Genomic DNA, 23,759 nt, shown 5'->3' on the forward strand with positions numbered 1-23,759 from the left:
TACTGTCCCAATGTGAGACATTTAAGGGGACAGGGATTATAGGACACTGTCCCCTGAAATGGCTTAATAGCTACAGGTTTGGGAGGCAGATTTGTGATCTTGTACATACAACCAGGTGTTACTTGTCCTACCTAACTATACCCATGTATTTGACTAAATATTGATATATGTACATACCCTTGAGGTTAGGGTGCATGTATACTTGCACAACACCCCTGTTTCAATTGTAGCTATGTGTCTATCCTTATAAAAGTTATATTTTGGCGCGTTCCAGGGGCTTAACCTCTATGGATTCAGTCAGTTGATTATCATTCCCCCTCTTTTGTTCTTTATATTAAATAATACTCAGGATTTGCGTTATATAGTACATTTAAAATGAGGAAGGAATGTTTTCAATAACTTTCTTACTTTCCTGAAGAGTTTAATTAGCTTTTCTCTACCCCCTGTTTCCCATTCTGTTTCCTTTGTAACAAACTTCTGTAACCTTAAGGTGGCCATACACTTATAGATTTGCAGCATATTCGACCATCAGATAGATTTCTGTCAGATGCCGGTCAAGTCGAATCTGACAGGAATCTATCTAAAGGTGGCCATACATGGTACAATTTTTAAATTAGATAATTTAGTTCGATTATTCCGTTAGATCGAATATAAAGATTTTTCCAGCATGTCCGATCATTTTTCCAGAAAAAACGGGATAATCGATCGAATTTCTTGATCGAAAAAAAAAATATTTTCAACTTTCATTCAATTCGATCATTTAGATCGAATAAACGGGAAAATCGAACGTTTTTATTGTACCGTGTATGGCCACCATAAAGGTGGCCATACATGGTAAAATTTTTCAATTAGATAATTTAGTTCGATTATTCCATTAGATCGAATATAAAGATTTTTCCAGCATGTCCGATCATTTTTCCCGAAAAAAGGGGATAATCGTTCGAATTTCTTGATCGAAAAAAAAAATATTTTCAACTTTCATTCAATTCGATCATTTACAGGGGCGTAGGAATAGGCCCTGCAGCCCCTGCGCCCGCGGGGGGGCCCGGCCCCCCCCTGGGGCCCGCTTGGGGCCGTTTTGTGGGTGCTGGAGGGGTGGCAGCATGAGGGGAAAGCCTTGCCCACAGTCGGCGGGGAGAGGGGTAGTTCCCCCCTCTCCCTCACCTCGGGGCTCTCCCCTCTGTGCTCCCCTCCAGCTCGTAAGTGTCTGTGGGGCTGTGGTGGGCAGCGAGCGGCGGGCAGATACATACCTGCTTCCGTGCGTTCCATCGGAGACTTCTCCCTCTAGCGGCTGACGTCACTTCCGGAAGTGACGTCAGCCGCTAGAGGGAGAAGTCTCCAATGGAACGCACGGAAGCAGGTATGTATCTGCCCGCCGCTCGCTGCCCACCACAGCCCCACATTACTGCTGCCCTCATTACGATTTTCAGGTGTCTGCTGCCCTCATTACGATTTTCAGGTGTCTGCTGCCCACATTACGATTTTCAGGTGTCTGCTGCCCTCATTACGATTTTCTGGTGTCTGCTGCCCTCATTACGATTTTCAGGTGTCTGCTGCCCACATTACGATTTTCAGGTGTCTGCTGCCCTCATTACGATTTTCAGGTGTCTGCTGCCCACATTACGATTTTCAGGTGTCTGCTGCCCACATTACGATTTTCTGGTGTCTGCTGCCCTCATTACGATTTTCAGGTGTCTGCTGCCCTCATTACGATTTTCAGGTGTCTGCTGCCCACATTGTGATTTTCAGGTGTCTGCTGCCCACATTACGATTTTCTGGTGTCTGCTGCCCTCATTACGATTTTCTGGTGTCTGCTGCCCTCATTACGATTTTCTGGTGTCTGCTGCCCACATTACGATTTTCAGGTGTCTGCTGCCCACATTACGATTTTCAGGTGTCTGCTGCCCTCATTACGATTTTCAGGTGTCTGCTGCCCTCATTACGATTTTCAGGTGTCTGCTGCCCACATTGTGATTTTCAGGTGTCTGCTGCCCACATTACGATTTTCTGGTGTCTGCTGCCCTCATTACGATTTTCTGGTGTCTGCTGCCCTCAATATGATTTTCTGGTGTCTGCTGCCCACATTACGATTTTCAGGTGTCTGCTGCCCACATTACGATTTTCAGGTGTCTGCTGCCCTCATTACGATTTTCAGGTGTCTGCTGCCCTCATTACGATTTTCAGGTGTCTGCTGCCCACATTACGATTTTCAGGTGTCTGCTGCCCACATTGCGATTTTCAGGTGTCTGCTGCCCACATTGCGATTTTCTGGTGTCTGCTGCCCACATTACGATTTTCTGGTGTATGCTGCCCACATTAGGATTTTCTGGTGACTGCTGCCCACATTGCGATTTTCTGGTGACTGCTGCCCACATTGCGATTTTCTGGTGACTGCTGCCCACATTGCGATTTTCTGGTGACTGCTGCCCACATTAGGATTTTCTGGTGTCTGCTGCCCACATTACGACATTCTGGTGACTGACTGCTGCCCACATTAGGATTTTCTGGTGACTGCTGCCCACATTACGATATTCTGGTGACTGCTGCCCACATTAGGATTTTCTGGTGACTGATGCCCACATTGCAATTTTCTGGTGACTGCTGCCCAGATGGCGATTTTCTGGTGACTGCTGCCCACATTGCGATTTTCTGGCCCACATTACGATTTTCTGGTGAACACTGCCCACGTTACGATTGTCTGGTGAATGCTGTCCACGTTACGATTTTCTGGTGAACGCTGCCCACATTACGATTTTCTGGCCCACATTACGATTTTCTGGTGAACACTGCCCAAGTTACGATTGTCTGGTGAATGCTGTCCATGTTACAATTTTCTGGTGAACTCTGCCCACATTACGATTTTCTGTCCCACATTACGATATTCTGGTGAACGCTGCCCACATTACGATTGTCTGGTAAATGCTGCCCACGTTACAATTTTCTGGTGACTGCTGCTCACGTTACTATTTTCTGGTGACTGGTGCCCACATTACGATTTTCTGGTGAACTCTGCCCACATTATGATTTTCTAAAGGCCCACATTACGATTTTCTGGTGAACTCTGCCCACATTACGATTTTCTGGCCCACATTACGATTGTCTGGTAAAATGCTGCCCACTTTACAATTAATTTACAGTGAAACGCTGCCCCATTACGATTATTTGGCACCTATGGGGGGGGCCCCATCCAAATATTCGCAGGGGGGCCCAGTGATTTCTAGTTACGCCCCTGATCATTTAGATCGAATAAACGGGAAAATTGAATGTTTTTATTGTACCGTGTATGGCCACCATAATGTATGCCACACACTAGGAACAGATTGCCAATAGATTTCAGAATGAAATCTATTGGAAATCTATTAAAAAACAATTTAAATGCATTAGATTCAATGCAACGCTATGGGCCATTGATCTGCTGCCAGCAGCAAATCGACCTAGATTCCATTCTGTCAGATCAAATTGATTGAAATTGATCAAAACCGATCGGTTTGCTGACTTAAAAGAATCAATTTCTTATCGATCAATTCTATAGAGTCGATTGATCAATCGATGGCTGAAATAGACCAGTGTATGGGCCCCTTTACATATAACTTGTTATCTTACTGACAGCTCTAAGGTGGAGATAAAATGCATATGCAAAATAAAGGCGCTATGAAATTTGGGCACCTGGTAATAGCTGTTAGTAGAATATCAGTAACGTTTATCAATATTCTTCTATTTTAGTGGTAATTATTAAGTTACCAATATTTTACTAACCTAACCCTATTCTCACTCAGAACCCTCCCCTACTGATGTCTAACCTTAACTCCCTAACTGTTCCCCTCATGCCTAACCTTAACCCCCCCCATGCCTAACCTTAAAGAGAACCCGAGGCAGGGTTCTAACAATGCAATCCACATACAGAGGCTGGGTCTGCCTATACAGCCCAGCCTCTGTTGCTATTTCAATCCTCCCTAACTTCCCCCTGCACTGACTGTAATCAGCCATAAATAACAGCCGCGCTGCTGACACACATCGTGTCAGAGCGGGCTGTGTTTACATCTGTCCTGTCAGTCTGCCGCTCCCCCCACCTCCAGCAGAGTTCCGGTCCCCGCCCGCGTCCCTTCCCTCACGCTGATTGGAGGGAAGGGACACGGGCGGGGACCGGAGCTCTGCAGGAGGCGGGGGGAGCGGCAGACTGAAAGGACAGATGTAAACACAGCCCGCACAGCGTGGCTGTGATTTATGGCTGATTGCAGAGTGCAGAGGGAAGTTAGGGGGATTGAAATAGCAATAGAGGCTGGGCTGTATAAGCAGACCCAGCCTCTGTATGTGGATTGCATTGTTAGAATCCCGCCTCGTGTTCTCTTTAATTGCACCCGCCCATGCCTATCCTTAATAACACCACCCCATACATAACCTTAACCTCCCCCCATGCCTAACCTTAAAAATACCCCCATACTTAAAGGACAACTGAAGATAGAAGAATATGGAGGCTACCATATTTATTTCCTTTCACACAATACCAGTTGCCTGGCAGTCCTGCTGATCTATTTGGCTGCAGTAATGACATAAAAAAAAAACATGCAGCTAACCTTTTCAGATCAGGTCAGATCAATAATGTCAGGTCAATAATGTCAGTAACATCTGATATGCTGCATGCTTGTTCAGGGTCTATGGCTAAAAGATTTAGAGGCAGATGATCAATAAGGAAGCCAGGCAACTGGTATTGCTTGAATGTAAATTCATTTGGCATAGCCCTCTTATTACAGTTATTCTTTACCCTAACCCTAACCACCCCCACTGAAAGCATACCCACAAAAAATGCTAATCAGTGCCACAACAGGTCACCCATACCATTATCTGTTTATGGCACCTTATAAATAGGCATTGGGGCCACCCGCTATGTAAACTCTAGCTGCAAATAGCAGGCACTATGAAATTTCAGTGTAATATGATAATTTTATGGGTGCCTATGGCAGCGCCCAAACTTCAGCGCCTCTCTGGCTCCCAATTTCCATGCATCTCACTTGTTTTAACACGTTTTATTCTTTGTGAATTGAAATTTATGAGGTATTTAACTCGTAAGTCGGTAATTTTCCTGAATACTTTTAGTTTTTCATGCGGTAACAGCCTTTGTAAATTGACATAAAATCAGTTGTTTTCTGCTTAACCGCATGCAGTTATGCTTTGTGAATTGAGACCCTAGTCGCTTGGCGGTCTGATTCTTTCCGGGTTTTGGATCTAAAAGCGGTGCAATTTTTTAGCATGCTTTAGACCCTAGAACCTGGAAAAAAATCACACTGCAGAGGGATCTGCAGCAGCCCCAGCACTCACTCACCATCCTGGGATCCAGCACTGCAGTTCTCCCTCCGTCCTCTAGGTGGCGCTGTAACCCTATAGTGAGATTGCCAGCATTCCAACAGATGGCGATCTCACCAGGGGGAAGCAGAGCATCGGAGAAGAGGAAGAAGAATGGCAGCCAACGTCGGGATCCTCCGGGAGGTGAGTTAAAATGCCTATTGCTCGCATTGCTCTGCATAGGTCTCCCGGCGGCTACTAAGAGTTCAGCTCAGGATAACTGCTTCTAGCTTATTTTTTCCACTTTGAGCTGGACTCATGATGACCGCTGATGAGATTAAAACACAAGAAGATGTGAAAAGAGTGCAGTGTGCACCAAATCCATATGAATCTGCCAATTTATTTTGACAAATGAACAACCATATCCTTAAAGTGGGGGACTTCAAATATGAAAATTATTTGTCACAATAAAGTGGCACATTTGGTGATGACCTGTCTGGCAAACTAATAAATCTGTGATTGAGGGCAGACAAGGTGCAGAGAAGTCTGAGCTTTAGATTAATGAGTCCTTCTCTCTAGCAATGAAGAAGAAGCATACACTCTGTGGAATATGTGCACCATGATTCTGCCTAAAAACATCATTGGAACAAAAGATACAATTAGGGCCTTGTTGTATGAAAAGAGGATTCCAGAAGTGGAATTGTTGTGAGCTGAGCATTTAGATGAAAAGGGCAGCTAGCTACCTCAGGAACTATCAAAGGCTCTCTAAGTGGGTGATTTAATGGTAGTACATGCAATGTTTGATCTTTCACTAGAATGGAGTCCTTTAACCCTTGGAGTGAGGCAATTCATGATTGGGATAAGCAGGCTGTGCATCAAGCAACATCTCTAGGAGATAAGGATTGTGTCATGGGAGAGTCACACGCAATGGTGTTTAGTTGAAATAACATGGGTAATAGATTGCACATTTCATCAGTACAGGTTGTCATAGAAATAGAGTAGTGAAAAGGAATGTAATAGAAAAATGCAATGCGTTTGAATTGGTCATTTCATGGAGACTGCTCAGGTCAGAATCTGAAACATTTTTCTTAATGGTTTCTGCTTATAAAACCTGAAACTGTTTACTGTTATAAGTTTGTGCCCTGCTAAGTGAATTATACAAAATTCCTAACCCCTCACACAGGAAAGGGTCACCTGCAAATAGTTTTCTCACACCCGTTTTTGTGCTACCAAGCTGGATATTCTCTCTGTGGAATAGAAAGTTTCTTAAAACATAGCTGAAGTGAAGGCAAAACAAATGATAAACTAAATAGATCAGAGTGTGCTGTGCTTTGCATACTAAGAACCAGAGTTACCCTTCTCCCAATCCTTCTCAGTATTGCTTTTCCTCTGTTATAGGCAAACCTGACTAACAGCATAATCATGATGTAGGCAGTATAGACTGTAAGTGCAATACTTGAGAAGAGTGCCAGATATCTTTCCTCAGACCTCCACTTCTTGAAGAAAACAAAAAAACCCAGATGTAGTAATAACATTGGGGCCATTTCTTTGGATGTAAATTTGAGTATTTTGAACTTGGTCTTTGATCCAGGTCTTTGATTGCTGTGGTAGGGAATTAGCTAGTGCTATTGCTATGCAGTGCTAGAACGGGGTTTACATCCGTCACCAGAACACTATCAGTATGGAGTTTGGTAGTTTGGTAGTTCTCAGTATGCTTTAAACCCCCCCCTAAAAAACTCTCCACAAAACAATGCAGAACATGTATCAGAGCTATATACATTAAAATCATAATGAGGATAATAATCCACAGTAACCTGGCTGCCACATATATATATGATAAATGTGCAGATGGGCTGTACCATGGCTTGCAGTATACAAGAAAACTTGTATGCATGTGCACTGTTTCCATATTTACTTAAGAAGATACATCTGTGGCTGCAGTGGCAACTGGCCTTTGCTCCAAAAATGTGATAGCTTGCACTTCTGAGCTTTTGTTTTAAGTGATCACGTCTGCACTAAAGTAAGAAAATGCAATGTGCAATCCCTTACCGTAGTAAATGAGGGCAACCATGTTAGGAATATGTTACTTTGTCATAGAATTATAAAAGGTTACATTTCACCCAATTATCTCAAGGTGGAATCATGTGCTAATTCAGCTGGTCTATGCAGTGTAATACCTTCTGCTATTCAGAAGCCAAATCTTAACTCAGGATGGAATTGATTACTATGAAAATAATCATTTCAGTTTCTTGTGCTCTTATCACTGTGTATCTTAAAATGACCTTGGTTATTACAGGCAGATTTAGCACATCTCATTACATAGTTTTCTGTGTGCATTCAAAGTTTAAGGTATATGGGGCCATAAGCAATTCACTTTTTCACCTGAGTTTTCTCCTAGGAGAAAATTTTTCATCTTCGATTTAAAATAACTTTTCAGCACTTTTCAACTAAAAAAGTACCAAAAAGTAGGTGGAAAAGTACTATCAAAATTATTTTGAGTATTTTCTTGCTTTCTGGTGGCTAAGTTTAAAAGTATCACCTAGGAGAAAACTCAGGTGAAAAAGTGAATTGCATATGGGCTATTGAGTCTTATACTGAAATTGGTGGGTGTATGCAATAGATATTATAATTAATGTCTTATGAAATGTGAGTTTATGTTCTTTTGACATGTACAATTACTGTATATTCTTTATGATTTCAGCTTGTTTTTAATCTTGCTTGGTTCACTGACAATTAAACTGCTTTTGAAAATATTCAACAAGAATAAGCTGATGATCTCATTTGAGAAAAAAATAGAAATACTGAACTTTATCCTACTGGTGTGCAAGTCAGTCTACAAAGCTTATGTCTTTTAGGGCTGTCATATCCCATTTTACAGACAGAGCACCTATTAACAGTTCACTTGCTTATGTTTTTTTGTATGGGTTGTGCAGACCTTTTTCTAATTAGTATTTAGGAGGACACAGACGTAAGCACACTTTTCTCCAGGATTGTGGGTTTTCTAACTGAATTGTCAAATTCCACTGGCAACCACAGCATATTCCCTTTTCTCTAGCCCGACTTGCGTATTATTGGAAATGCTACTTAAGTTTTATTTAGATGGGAAGATAGGTGTTTCGTAGATCTACTGTATGTGTTAATACTAATCTGTTGTTGTGTTACTTCTCTCTAGTGTCCACATGACTACATCCCTGTTTGTGGGTCCAATGGTGTCACTTTCCGAAATGAATGCTATTTAAGAGGTGCTGCCTGCAAACAGCAAAGTGAAATTCTTATAGTGTCTGAAGGCTCCTGTGTGACAGGTAAGTGTCATGCTACCAAGTTTTGCTTGAATTTCAAATAAGATTTATTGTTAACATGCTTTACAGTTTCTGTTTCAATATGTTTTTGTTATTTTGAAATGTGTACATTTTAGAAGATACTCAGTGGATATTTTTAAGTTTTCCTATTGTTACATTTTATCACTGACTTCATATCCTATATAATAAAACCCAGGTGTCTCTACATCCTGTCCCTGTGTGTGTGTCCCTGCATTTATGCTACTGCGCATGTGCTGCAGGGACAACCTGGGACAGGAGCAGGATGGGCCAGGGAGCTGGGTGTGTCAGGTCATTGCGAGCGTGTGCATGTGGTGGTGATGACAAACCTAGAGCCTGTTTTTAACGGGCTAAGGAACGGTATAAGGTCACTAGTAATAAAATAACAGCCTAACAATCCCAATGAAAATAAAGCAAACAAAAAAATCCCAATTGTACTGAAGCCAACAAAGGAAATTAACACTACAATAAGGAAGGAAGAACTTAAAGGGACTCCGAGCAGTGCAGAAACTATGGAAAGATGCATATCATTTTAAAGCTCTCTTTCTCCTCTTTCCAATGATATATAAACCACCGCCCTGCGTCTTTTAGTTTTCGCTATTTTCGCGATTGAAATTGCCGCGGCCGTGATTTCAATCGCGAAAATAAAGAAAACTAAAAGGCGTAGGGCAACGATTTAGGTGTCGCCAGAAAGAGGAGAAAGAGAGCTTTAAAATGATATCCATCTTGCCATAGTTATATTGTATTACACAGGACGACACTTTCCCCAGTGTCAGCAGCTCCATTCTGCTGAATGCAGCTGCTGACTTTGAGAAAAAGTCGCCCTGTGTAATACAATATAACTATGGCAAGATGGATATCATTTTAAAGCTCTCTTTCTCCTCTTTCTGACGACACCTAAATCGTTGCCCTACGCCTTTTAGTTTTCTCTATTTTCGTGATCGCAATCGCGGCCGCAGCAATTTCAATCGCGAAAATAGCGAAAACTAAAAGGCATAGGGTGGTGGTTTATATATCATTGGAAAGAGGAGAAAGAGAGCTTTAAAATGATGTGCATCTTTCCATAGTTTCTGCACTGCTCGGAGTCCCTTTAATGATTCCGCTCAACATAAAACAAAATAAATTGTCTCCAAATGGGTAGTGTGGGTAGGCTTTATAGAGAATCCCAATTTGCCATAGACTTAATTAACAATTGGCACTAAACCTGGGGATCACCATAAAGAGAGACTAGCGGCACAGGGGATATTGGAGTAGGCGACAGTATTGTCTCTGGCTTGTAGGTTGTGTAGCATTGGTGACCTTTTAAATTCATTTCTCTTTTGGCTCCCTAATCCATCATTCCCTGAGTCTGTACTGTTTTTGCTGAATAAGTCTTACATTATGTTATAATATACAGAGAGAGAGAGAGAGAGAGAGTTATTCCTCTGTTTGGGTTTATAACTGCCTTGCCTCTTAAAATAAAAGCATACCAAATGACATGAGGATTTGAGCAAAATGTTATATCAATTTAATTTAGCAAAGTTTTATTGGCAGGACTAGATACATTTAGCATCGCTAAAGCAAAACAGAGTAATTCATAGGAGGGGGTGGTTGTGGGATTATAGGGGTGGGGCGGGTATAGGGCATGTAGTATAAGGAGATATAGTCCATGGGGTATCATGTTCCCTTAGTTGATGGCAGACAGTGACATATTGGCAACTATTTGCACCATTGTGTCCTCTTTTCCCAGTAGGATTTAGAGTTTTCTCTCCTCATTTATGAGGTTGAAAACCCATGGTGTGGGCAGAGAGTCTCTGGAGCCGGGCAGTCCTCACAGGTGCATATTTGCTGCAGTGTAGCCAGAATGGGTTTCTTTCTCCAGGGCATCCTGCTCATACTGTCTGTTCAGGGCCCCCTGCTCACTCTTGTATGTCTATATCTTTAAGGATACTTTAGATATAGTAAGAGGAATGAAAAAAAAAACGCAGTGCCTGATTAACTACTTACTGCAACAGGTGCAGAATAATCACGGCCTGGGAAAACTTCACTTGTATTCCCAGGGCCGGGTATACTGTATGCGTCTGCAGAGGCGGGCGGACGCTGCTTGCTCCCACGCATGCTACCGTCACCGCCCGTTAGCGGGGAGATGAATGAATGGGAATGCAGTTCCCATTCATTAATCTATGTCCCCGAGTCAATGAACGCCGGCATCTATTAGATGCCTGCTTCATTGTATCTTCCTGGAGTTACAGTGCCACGCATTACTTCCGATTCACATACTTCCATACGTGAATCAGAAATAATGTGTGAGGATATCTCATGGCCAAATTGTAAAATTACAGCACAATTAATTTTATTTAACAAAAATCCCAACACAGACATCTAAAATGACCTATTTCCCTCCCACACTCTCCCATAGTACCCAAACATGTTTTTGTATAGCAAAAAAATTACATAAAAAAATACATAGTTACCTTATGGACTAAACTTTTTTAATAGTTATGTCAAGAGGGTATATTACTGTTATTTTTAATTTACGGGCTTGTAATTAGTGATGGACTAAACTGAAAAAATGCATCTTTATTTCCAAATAAAATATTGGTGCCATACATTGTACTAGGGAAACATTTTAAATGTTGCAATAACTGGGACATATGGGCAAATAAAATTTGTGAGTTTTATTCACAGTAGAACATTTTATTTTAACACTATAATGGCCGAAAACTGAGAAATAATTATTTTTTTTCAATTGTTTCTTATTATTCCAATTGAAATGCATTTAGAGCAAAATAATTCTTAGCATAATGTACCTCCTAAAGAAATCCTAATTGGTGGCGAAAAACACAAGATATAGATCATTTCATTGTGATTAGTAGTTATGTTATCGGAGAAAGAATGGGAGGAGCGCTGACAGGTGAAAATTGCTCTGGTCCTAAAGGGGTAAAAACCTCTCAGTGGTCAAGTGGTTAAATTATAATTCTTACAGTGATAGCATTTTTTCCCCTCACTCATCTCAGGTTTCAACCTTTTGTTAAGTAAGTGAATTTAACGTTTATATTTAATTCGCAAAAAAGGCCCAGTATATTAATATGCCATACATGAAGTAAATTGTAAACAAGAATATGAAGTAGCACTAGACCTCATTACCAGAGATGAGCGAAAAATGCCAATATTCGTTTTGCACTCATTTTTGCAAATATAATGGAAAATGTGACTTTCAAATGAAAATCAAATTTGAAAATCATTTTTCTGTGTTCTGTTCTGTGAATATACACCAATGTTTTTGGATTCCTCCAACGTATTTTCACAGAAGCAGCACGATTGTGAAACTCTGTTTGCAGACATACTCAGGGCGTTGTCTGTTGTTTGATTAATAGTGATTTGGTTACTGGAATCATGGGAGACCTAATATTTTTAATAAGGCCATCTTTTCATGAATGAAAATGTCACATTACTTTCTTATAATTGTTTCTTATAATTGTTTTCAGTGACCATATCGCAAAAATACAAAGTATTTTCATGAATATTTTTTTTGAAACTGAAAATAGCATTTCTGAAATGAAAATTACTTTGGCGAATAGTTTAACATTAGTCACTAAATAAATTCAACATTAGTCACTCAATAAAGCTCAACATTAGTCACTACTCAAAAGTGGTGTTTTCTTGACACTGTTTATCAAAAAAATATAATTTCATAACACCTTAGAAACTGTTGCCATCTAGCAGCACATATATTTTAAGAACAGGTCAGGTTGGCAAGTTCATGTCAGTTCTCTATTTTTTTTTCAGCCCACAAGCTCTGTAGTTTATATACTAAAAATTAGGTTGAATATTTGTACCTTAAACTGAGAACGCAGATCAGAAGCAGTAAATAGAGATGGCCTGAACGGTTCGCCAGAGAACTTGTTCGTGCAAACTTAGCTGGTTTGAGATCGCGGTGAACCGCGAAACCTTAGCGAACTTTTTGAGAGCTAATGTTCTTCTGATGTGTTTTTTTTTTTTGTGTGTGTGCCACTGACACTGCATATACAGCCCTATCTGTCGCAGCTGGCCCTTGCTAATTTGCCAGGCCCAGCACATTCAGTGCATACCTTTCACTGCCTCTGTGTGACTGCACTTTGTATTATACCACCAGCAGTCAGGTCAAAAAAGAGTTTAGTACCTCACCTTTATCAAAATGAATAAGGCATGGATCTCGGAGGGCTACTGCCTGCCCGAAGACTAAGTCAGTCCCCACACACAGCATCTCTGCCTGCACGCCATGTGTCTGCCTGCCCCAAACTAAGTCAGTCCCCACACAGCATCTCTGTCTGCAGGCCATTTTACTGCCTTCTCTGCAACCACCAACAGGGTCCAGGACACCAGGTGAATTCCTGAATTTGTAAGGCCGCTGCTGCTAGAAAACATAATAATAATGTTTCTGGTGCGTGTACCTGCCTAATTTTTCTGGCTGCACGGCAGCTGCAACAACAAAACAAAAGCCATGTACATGTGTCAATTCCCCTTCGTGATCGTTACCTTGCTGCGGTGAAAGGGCTTGCATATCACAATGAAGCAATGGCCAGCTATATGAGTGTGTTGGGGGGCACACCTGACCAAAGATAATATGTTTGTTGCTTCATTGTGGACAGTTGTTGTGTCATTGAGCTACCTCAGCCCAACCATATGGGCTTGAAAACTGCCATCGCCTGCACTCTGGCCATCGTGCGCACCAGTCCAGCACGGCCATCACTACACAAACAGCTGTTTGCGGTGCATTACACAGTAAGTTTGGTCTGTCAGTGTGAAGCAGTGCACTACTTACACTAACTGCTGATCCATGTATACACACACAAGATGTACTTTAGACCTCCAATTTAGCAATGCAATGTGATTTCTGCCTTTTAGGGATTATAACCCTGCTGTGCGTCAAATCCGTAATTTTCCCCGGGACTTTTACCATGTATCCCACTCCGACCATGCCCCCTCCAGGTGTTAGACCCCTTGAAGCATCTTTTCCATCACTTTTGTGGCCAGAAACAGTGTTTGTAGTTTTTCAAGTTCGCCTGCCCATTGAAGTCTATTGTGGTTCGAAAAGTTAGCTGGTTCGCAAACTTTTTCAGAAGTTCGAGTTCGAGGTTCGCAAACCGCAAATTGGAGGTTTGAGCCATCTCTAGCAGTAAATACCGTATTTTTCGGACTATAAGATGCACTTTTTCTCCCCCAAAAGTGGGGAGAAAAAGGCCCTGCGTCTTATAGTCCGAATGTATGGTATTTGGACTTAAGTTGTTTTTTTTTTCGCTTAACCTACTGCTGCTGCATGTACCAATACATCCACTGCTTGAGATCTGGCCACCTCAGCTCAAGGATTCATCACGTAACTCACTTGAATAGGAAGTAATGAGCCCTGTCTCCCCAGCCAGTTTTCAATGCCTCCCGCGTGAATGAGAAGTAACGAGGCAGCTTGTCCGATGCACGAATAAGAAGTAACGAGCCTGGTCTTCCATGCATGAGCCATCTAGCACACCCAGCTGGTTAACACTGCCCCACGCCCATTCTATTGGCCGTCAACTGTGTATTGGCTGCACTCATCTCTGGCAGTCACTTGCCTCTTCTCACGAGAACAGCTGTCAGTTTTCATAGAATAAGTGTCTGCCGTTAGCGGCCATTCAGCACAATTGAAACGGGAAAGGTGCAGCGGCAGCAGGAGAGGCAAGTGACAGCAGGGGACATGCACGCAGCCAGTTACAGCCAATGTGCAGTCGATGGCCAATGGCGTGCAGTGTAAACTGTCTGGGTATGCCAGAGCCGTCTTGTGCAGAGAAGACCAGGGTTGTTTCGTCTTATTTACATGAGGTCTGCATGCAGCTGATGTGGCTAGGTTGAGGGTGGCATCGGGCAAGCCGTGATCCCAAGAGAGTTAGAGGAAAGGGGCTCGACATGGCTGCTGCTGCTGATTGGCTTACAGTCCTGTCAGTCAGAGCTGCTGCTAAGTGACTGGCCCCGATGGTCTCGCCGGCGGGACCATCGAGGCCAGTCACTTAGCTGACTGACAGGGCTGTAAACCAATCAGCAGCAGCAGCCATGTTGAGCCTCTCTCCTTCAACTCTCCTGGGATCTTCTTTATTGCTGCTCATGAGGAGGCTTTAGCACCCGTCCAGTCACCAGGATCACAGAGGTGAGGCTGCAGCTACTAGACAGGCACTCTGGGTCAGCTGAGGGAGGATCCATTCATTCTTCATTCCCACACAGACACAGATATCTGATCACGCCGCCATCAATGTTATGGAGTCAGGCTACACGCACGCTGCTCGTCAGCCAGGCAACATTTAGCAGCAAATCCTCCTCATGTCCCAGATACACAGCCTTCCCCTGACTCACATACAGGCTATTATTGTTATCCTCACCCGAGGACTGCTGCACAGAGTAGGCTTAGCATATGAATGTGGGGAGATGCCAGTCTAAATGCAGAGCTTGGCTGCCACTGCTAAACCAGGAGGATTTGCTAATGCATCCTTCTCACTACTGACAGCTCCAACTTACATTTGTGCCAAATCCATTCTCTCCTTCCTATCCTACCTGGAGTGAGCCATAAGGTGCTTATGGATCCTACAACACAGAGGGACAGCGGAGGAAATGGGGGAAGAAAAGGACACAGGAGGGGACACAGGGACAGAGGGAAACACAGGGGGGGGGGGTATAAGAGGTACTAGGGAGACATGAGGTGCAAGGGGACATAATAATTGGGGGAAGGGGGTGTGGAGAAGATCCACAAGACACCCCTGCACCATGGACACACGAGGTTTAGTATATATTTTTTTCCCCTGATTTTTGTCCTCTAAATCTAGGTGCGTCTTATGGTCTGAAAAATACGGTAAATGACAGGGACTATTACTAGAAGCTAATGGTGAGGTCCCTAAAGTTGCATACACACACAATTTCCCCTTTAATTTTGTGTCACCCAGAAGACTCTAAATTGTAAAGTGGGGAACAGTGGACTCAGCCGCTGAGCTGACACATGACATGATGAGGTAAAAGTGTACATACATTGTAAGCATACCAATAACTAGGCTGGATTCTTTTTTCTACCTGAATCAGTTAAACATTCAGGTATGCAAGTGACTGTTTCTAGCCAGGACCTAATCAGATGATAGCATAAGTGTGCATACACACATCCAGCATTGATTGGCCTAATATTGGCCAATTTTCCCACTTACTGTACTATGTGAGCCCACCTACACAATCTGTTCATTGTATTCAAAATCTGCTGGCCCACATGCTACATGGAAGTGATAAAATTGTCCAATCATTGGACACTCAAAGTTGGATATGTGTATGCAAACTAATCTCACTAAATAATTAATCCCATAAAACTCATACTTGGAAGAGAACAGCTTCGGTGTGCAGGGGATTGAAAATAAAAGGTCAATAGTGCATAGATTTTAGCTCTGGGACACTGAAAGACTGTTGTCTCGAATCACAAAAGGGTGCTAACTTAGTTAGCACGCCTAAAAGCCCCTTAGCACGCCTAAAGCCCTAAAACGTTGCACCAGGTGTGCCTAAAAGTTTGCACCGAGTGCGCCCAAAACTTTGCGTGCGATCAATAAAAGCTTTAGGCGTGCTAACTGCTTAGCACCCTAGTTATCATGCACAAAGCTTTTAGGCATGCTAACTTTTGTGAATTGAGCCCTGTGTCATTTAGCTGAGACATTGTGCTACGATTACTTTGCACTGGTAACGTAAAACATCACGTGCAGTGCATAAGAATAATAAAGAAAATAGCATAAGGTTTATTACAACAGTAAAAATAAGCAAGTAGCATGAAAACGGGCATTAACTTCATGCATAGAAACACTGCAAATAAACCAGGCAATGAAAATAAGGAATATTGCAACTGCAAATGAAACCATACATGGAGCGAGCAATTGCAATCAGGGTTATATATGTTAAGTGCTCCCTGCATAAAGTAGATATGCAGGATAGCCTTAAAGAGAAACCATACCCAAGAATTGAACTTCATTCTAATCAGTAGCTGATACCTCCTTTTACATGAGAAATCTATTCATTTTCACAAACTAAGCAGTTCAGACTAGTCTGCTGATGGTTTTTAGTCTACTGATGGTTTGGTCAGTTCATCAAAGGGGAATTCACTATTACCAAATATTTTAGACCTGTTTTTAGACCTGGTCTAAACCATTTGGTAATTAGGTGGGTAAATCAGGGGAAATGATCAAAAGATGCAATTCACAAACAAGTAGCTATGACTGACATCCTTCTCCTTTGATGAGCTCTCCTCTGCATACAATTAAACGCCTGCATACCTTATTTTTCAGATTATAAGACGCTCCTGACAATAAGACGCACCTAGGTTTAGAGGGCAAAAACCAGGAGAAAAAAAATATATACTAAACCGGGTACATCCATGGTGAAGGGGCATCTTATGGATTGTGCCTCTTTTTTACTTCATACCCCCTTGTATCTCCCCGTGTCCTCCTGTGTCCCCCATGTGTCCGCCTTTGTCCTCCCTGTGTCCTACTCAATATCCCTTTGTGTCCCCTGTGTCCTTCGTTTTTCCCCCTCTGTCCTCTTCTGCATGGGCACAGCACAGTGAGTCCCCGGTGATATAATCGCTAGTCAAAAGATTAGTCAGGGAATAGCAAAAGGTCATACACCACAGGTAACAAGGATGCAGGGAACAGGAGCAAGGCAGGGAATGCTAGAACACAGGAATCAGGACCAGGAAACAGGGTTGATGAACTAGCAGTGAACTGGTTTGCTGAAGCTGTTTATATTGTGTGCTGGGAGGTCAGATGACAATGTCCAGGTGATCTCAGACCTGCTCTCATTAGCAATCGGCAATGGAACAGTTCCTGTAGGAAAAACCTCTGCTGGTGGGCAGAGAGCATTTCAGACAGCATAATCTCAGAATAGAGCGAGGTTATCTGCTGGTGAGACAGAGTAAGTTTATCAAAATAGTTCATGATAGATTGGGAGGGAAGATGTTTGCGGATAAAACTCAACCTGCCAGGGGAAACACTCACAATTTTCAACATCTATGGCCCAAACTCGGGTACGAGCCAATTCCTACACAACTTACAGTGGCAGGTAACAAAAGAAATGTCCAATAATCTTATATAGGGGGTGATTGGAATGCAGTAATGCACCCAGATGAGGATAGATCGGGAGGAAGGCAAATCAGACACCAATCAGAGGGTAAAGAAACCTATTTATTGTCCAGCGCTGCGTAATATGTTGGCGCTTTATAAATACAACAAATAAATAATAAAGAAATAAATAATAAAGAAACGGCCCTTGCCAAATTCCAAACAACTATGCAACTCATGGACTCCTGGAGATATATCCACCCCTACGATTGGGAGTACTCTTTTCATTCAGCGACGCATGGAACCTTCTCTCACCTAGATTATATCTTCATGAACGAACGCCTAATAAATAGAATCCATGCGGCTGAGATAGGAGATATAGTGATCTCTAATCACGCTACGGTATCTCTCGACATACAGGAAAAAATTCAGAAAGGCTCAGATATAATGTGGAGATTCCCATCCTTTTTATATGGGGACGAGGGATTCCATGCGTTACTGAAGGGGTGGTGGTTTGAATATAGGGAAAGCAATATTGAACATGAGGCAACCCCCCTTCTCTTTTGGGACACAGCCAAGGTGGTCCTAAGAGGCCGCATCATGGCATATACGAGTACAAAAAAAAAGGAAACATCTAAAAAATATATGGAGGCTATTATACGGGTCAGAGAAGCTTTTAGGAAGTATAAAATGTCCCCAACTACGCAGACGAAAAAAGAATGTCTGACAGCTAAAGCCAATTCGGATAAATGGTTCAAAGACAAAGAAGCACTTTCCAGATCATACACAGAACTAAATTTCCATAAACATGGTAGCAAGGCAGGGCATATCCTAGCCTTTATGGCACGTGGACGTACACCTACTGAAATACAGTCCATCCATACGGGATGAGGGAGGAAGCCTGATATATCATCCGAAGCAGGTTAATGAGAGATTTTGACGATTCTATGAGGCATTATACACAGACTCGGGGGAGGTAGACACGAAAGGTATCCAAAATATAGCGGATCCGACTACCTCACCTTACCCAGGAGGAGGTGGAAGGACTTAATGCAGATATCACAGTAGGGGAGATCAAAACAACTATTAAAGACCTAGCTAACCACAAGGCTCCAGGCCCAGATGGTCCAAGGCCCCAGGCCCAGATGGCCTCCTGGGGGAATTTTATAAAATCATGCGCGAAGAGATAGCCCCGACGCTCCAGCGAGTTTACAACCCCACTTTGAAAGGGAAGGGCTTTTTGGGAACAGGGAATGAGACTTACATTAAATTACTGCTGAAGGCAGGTAAAGACCCACAAAATCCAGAGTCCTATCGCCCAGTATCCTTAATAAACCAGGACACGAAATTGCTATTCAAGATAATGAATGGCTGATAGATTGGCAGAACTCATGCCTAAATTAATCCATAGGGAACAAGTGGGATTCATCAGAGGGAGAGCGGCGGTTACGAATATTAGAAAAGTACTACTGGTTGTTGAGCAAGTTAAAGCTTACCCTAAATCATATAAGAATTGTGCCCTGGTAACTTTTGACGCAGAAAAGGCGTTTGACGCCGTTAGATGGAAATGGACAGAAGCTGTCCTTATTAAAATGGGATTTCAGGGCTCATTCATTAACATGTTTAGATTTATGTATAGATCCCCCCAGGCTCGGACTTTTACGTAAGGTTTCCTCTCCTGTCCCTTTTCATTACACAGAGGCACTAGACAGGGGTGCCCCCTATCGCCCCTCCTGTTCAGCATATCTTTAGAGCCTATGGCGAGCCTATTACACAATAACCTGGAAGGTATACGCTTTGGTCAGACAAAAGTGGTACAAACGCTATTTGCTGGTGACCTCCTGCTTTTCCTTTCAGACCCAGTCCAGCAACTCCCGAGAGCATTGGAAATTATACAGGAAATAGGCTGCCATTCGGGATTCAGGATAAATACAACCAAATCTGAACTATTAATGCTTTCCAAGTTCGCAGACCATGAAACAGTCAAGGGACTAGGGTTACAAGTTGCTAAAGAAAGAATACGATACTTAGGCATTGACATTGGCAGGGACCCAAGCTCACTTTATATGCGTAACTTTCCCCCGCTCATCAAGTCCATAATTGAACAAGTCCAAAGCTGGAAGGAGATACCACTAGGGGTCACTGGAAGAGCAGCGTTGGTCAAAATGATTAGTTTTGGGAGATTACTCTATCCTATGCAGGTTATCCCTTTACTGCTAAAGCATAAAGATATTACATAGTTACATAGTTATAGTCTATTAGAGCCCTTAACTCCGCATTCGCCAAATTCCTTTGGAGAGGAAAATGAGCTCGCATACTGTAGGTCTGACAAGGTTACAACTCCCAAAAGAGATGGGGGACTCAGCTTTCCAAATCTCAGAAAATACAACTTAACCTGCATGTTTCGACATGTCAGACATTGGATTGCAAACACTGATCACTTTTCTAATATAGAACTGGAAAGATATATTGCTGAACCTTGGGAACTAGCCGGTCTTCTACTTAAATATAATGTAATCTACAGAGAACTCGTCTAACGTGGAGAGAAATTCGCAAGTTATTTCATCTTCCTTGGAAGGTTTCAAAATATATGCCCTTGGGGGGAAACCCAGGTTACGAAGTTGGGTAATCTACTGGATCTCTGAGAGCATAGATACTTGACTCTAAGATAATTATCCCAAAAATATGGTATCTCGAGATCTGATTTCCTAATATATAATCAAATTCAGTCTACACGACATAGCTTCAAAAGCTGAAATTCTACCATTTGATTTATTTTTGAAACCAAGAGGAGAGAGGCTGTATCTCTCAGAGATCCAGAGATCCATTGCAGCAATAGGGACGGAGGAGAAAGCAATACACAATATGAGCAGCTTGTCGAAAACTTTCCAGATTCCCCAGCTAGAGAAAAATATACTAGAGGGCAATAATTCAGTGAGAAGGATTGTAGTGAGTGAGAAATGGAGGGAATCACACCTGATGATGATTTACAAGGCTAAATATGCGTTTAATATAATTTACAAAGTTCCGAGACCGGGATACCTAGACCATTGCCCTAAATGTCATCACCCTTAGGCCAACATGGTACACTGTATTTGGGACTGTCTCTTAATCCAAACATTTTGGGACTCAGTATGTGTCTTTGCAGGCAAGTTGGGAAAATGCACCATAAAAAAGAGCCTTTGCTGCTTCTATTTAATGCCACCCCTATAGAAAGCACATCGGAACAATCCAAGAAGCTACAAGACATCATACACGTGACAATGTTAGCAGAATGGAAAACTATTTTTAATAGGTGGATATACCCAACACCTCCCACTCTATGGGATGTCCAAGAGGAACTGAGGCATCTAATGCTAATGGAAAAACTGAATGCAACTATGAACATGGACAAAGGAACAAAAAAGTTCTTTAGTAGATGGAAACCTTTTCTATTGCTTACAATGACAGACTCAGATCTACACCAACTAGTACAGCCCTTCAAATATACCTCATGGTACGCAAAGGCAGACTAACAGTATCTGGTTCTTTGGGCAGGTTAAAAATAAGAACCTGATGGACTTCCACTGAATCTGGTCAAAATACCTCTTCCATTCAAACCTAGGAGATGGCCTACTAGACTTTACATTTATTAAGCAGGAGTGACCAAGGATGGAAGGTGGGGTGGGGAGAGGGTTGGGGCAGGGGGAGGGGTTAAGTTGTAATAATTGTTTAACTTGAATTATACTTTCACTGAGAAGGTCATTTCAACTGTCACTGTTTAAAGTAAAAATGTAATAAAACATTTTGAAGAAAAAAAATAGTTTATGATGCTACAAGCAGATGCAGATCATGACACATTGAAACATTAAACCTTTTTTTTTATGTTTTTTTTTTTTTTAAATACGGTGGGATTCTTAATAAAAAAATCTTACAAATGCTTAACTATTTGAGGACCACGGTCTTCAACCCCCCTAGTGACCAGGCTATTTTTTACAATTAAGGTCAATGCAGCTTAAAGGACTCGCTGCAGGGCCGTACAACTCAGCACACAAGTGATCCCCCCCCCCCCCCCGTTCTGCCCACCAACAGAGCTTTCTGTTGGTGGGCTATGATCGCTCCCACGATGTTTGTTTGTTTTTTTATAAATATTTATTGTATTTCATTTAAATAAATAAACATATTTTTTAATTAATATTCTAACCCTCCCGCCTGTCGCCAGCCTATGACAGCGATCGCCTGTCATAGGCATCAGCCTATGACTGCGGATTGCTTCTGTCCCCAGTACAGCTCTGCCTTAGATCGCAGCGCTATACAGTGTTATTAGACAGCGGTTTCGCCATCTAACAGTCTCGTAGCGACGATCATCACTGGGAGACTGATTACGATCTCCAGCAAAACATGTCCCCAGGACTGCACAGCAATTGGTGAGAGGCGGTCACCTAGAATTAAAAAAAGTCATTTTTAGGAGTAGGAGGATAGATATAATTGTTAATCTCATCAGTTTATTTTCATCTTAAGTTTGCTTTAAATATCTGACATGCCAAATTAATGCCAATTTAGCAAACCCTGGGTCACATCTGTACACAAGCTAGATTCTTGGCCAAGCACAGTTTAGAGAGTGTATGGGGCTTAAGGCATTTCAGAAATTATACTTTTCATTGATTAGCACAGGGCAATGGTTAATCACCTTCAACTGGCAGAAACTAAGCCTCCCATAGACCAGCATAAGGGTAGAGTGGATTTCATGATGCATATAAAGTTTTCATCCTACGTTATCTGAGACCGCTCAAATTCAATTTTGACTGAGAAGAATGGCAAAAAAAAATCTTTTATCTGATGGTTCAGATTATGAATCAATAACATATTTTCTGTGACAAATCTGAACAATATTATTCTTTGGTAATTTGCATAGTATTTTAATGGTTAAAATTCAACGTTTTAAAATTATTTTTGACTGTAACCTGTTTTGCTTCTGTTCAGTAAAGAAAATGTAACAAGAATGCAAGTCAGGAGGTCAGACTCCACTGGGTGCATGATTGCAGAGCAGCATTTTAGAATCTACTTAAAGCCAAAGGACCACTGTTGAAGTCAGGCAGTGGGCATATTTTAAAAGGGCAGCGTACATATTTCTTTTATGTCAAGCTTTCTTTGGGCATTTCACTCTGTGAAAAAATAAACACTAAACATGTAGAGAGGCATTACGTTAGACAGCATTATACAGCTGTACATCTTATCTGTATGTATGCTGACTATGATATATCTGATCTCACATTTTTTTCAGCTTGCTTTTTTTTTCTTTTTTCAGAGGGAGGCTCTGGCTCTGGTGATGGAGGTAAGATACATGAAATTTTATCAGACTCACATCATAGAGTGCTGTCATTTTACTGTGGCAATAATCTTGTCTGATCAATAGCTACAGGTACATTTTGTAGGTTTTTAGCCTGTTCACACAGTGACTTGTAAGTGTGCTTCATTCGTTCTTTTTATGTATAGGAAGACTTTAGTCATAAAACTGGAAAGTACTAAGGAGTTTCTGTGATTCACAGGGATGAATTGGTTCACATGTTGATTTACTACTACAAACTGATGTTCATGATGAATGATCACAGTTTAAACATATCTGCGCTTGACCTTTACAAGGTTAATTTTTGTTTCCTTTTAGAAATAGTAGAGAAAAAAAGGTTACTGTTGAGCTCTTACACATTTAACCCACCTGAGATGCATTTATGTATACATTATATTATGTGATTATTAAATTATATAAAAAAAAGATCACGTCTGTGAATTGCATAAATCCAGATGTGTATATTTTAAGGCAGTGTAATATAGGTGTGACAATCCAGCACCGTGGTCCCGTCTAACTGACGTTAAAAAGACTGGTTGCTGAATCGCCAATGATAACATGACAGAGCGCGCCAATTCTGTCTAATCTGCTCCCGTTACCATTCGGGGAATAGTTGCAACCGAAGGTTTGAAACACGGTGAACAGACTGACGCTAAAGATTGGCCGCACTGCTGCTGACAATGTAATGTGACAACACCCACCAATCTCATGTTACTAGGCCACAGTTGCCATCCAGGTCTCACGCTAGAGACTTCTGGAGGCAAAGCCACTGTT

The 23,759-nt window shown here is 41.9% G+C and overlaps 1 protein-coding gene across 4 annotated transcripts in view; it reads left to right on the forward strand.

Annotated features, from left to right (window-relative positions):
- The window catches only part of TMEFF2 (transmembrane protein with EGF like and two follistatin like domains 2), a 1,019,708-nt gene that overhangs the window by 288,922 nt on the left and 707,027 nt on the right, over window positions 1–23,759 (forward strand). For all 4 annotated transcript variants that reach the window (XM_068244852.1, XM_068244856.1, XM_068244854.1 and 1 more), the window contains exons 3-4: window positions 8,453–8,582; window positions 22,947–22,973. In XM_068244852.1, coding sequence (XP_068100953.1) covers window positions 8,453–8,582; window positions 22,947–22,973 — 157 coding nt within the window. The remainder of the gene's footprint in view (window positions 1–8,452; window positions 8,583–22,946; window positions 22,974–23,759) is intronic.

This window comes from Hyperolius riggenbachi, chromosome 7 (assembly GCF_040937935.1).
Source record: "Hyperolius riggenbachi isolate aHypRig1 chromosome 7, aHypRig1.pri, whole genome shotgun sequence".
Taxonomy (NCBI): Eukaryota; Metazoa; Chordata; class Amphibia; order Anura; family Hyperoliidae; genus Hyperolius; species Hyperolius riggenbachi.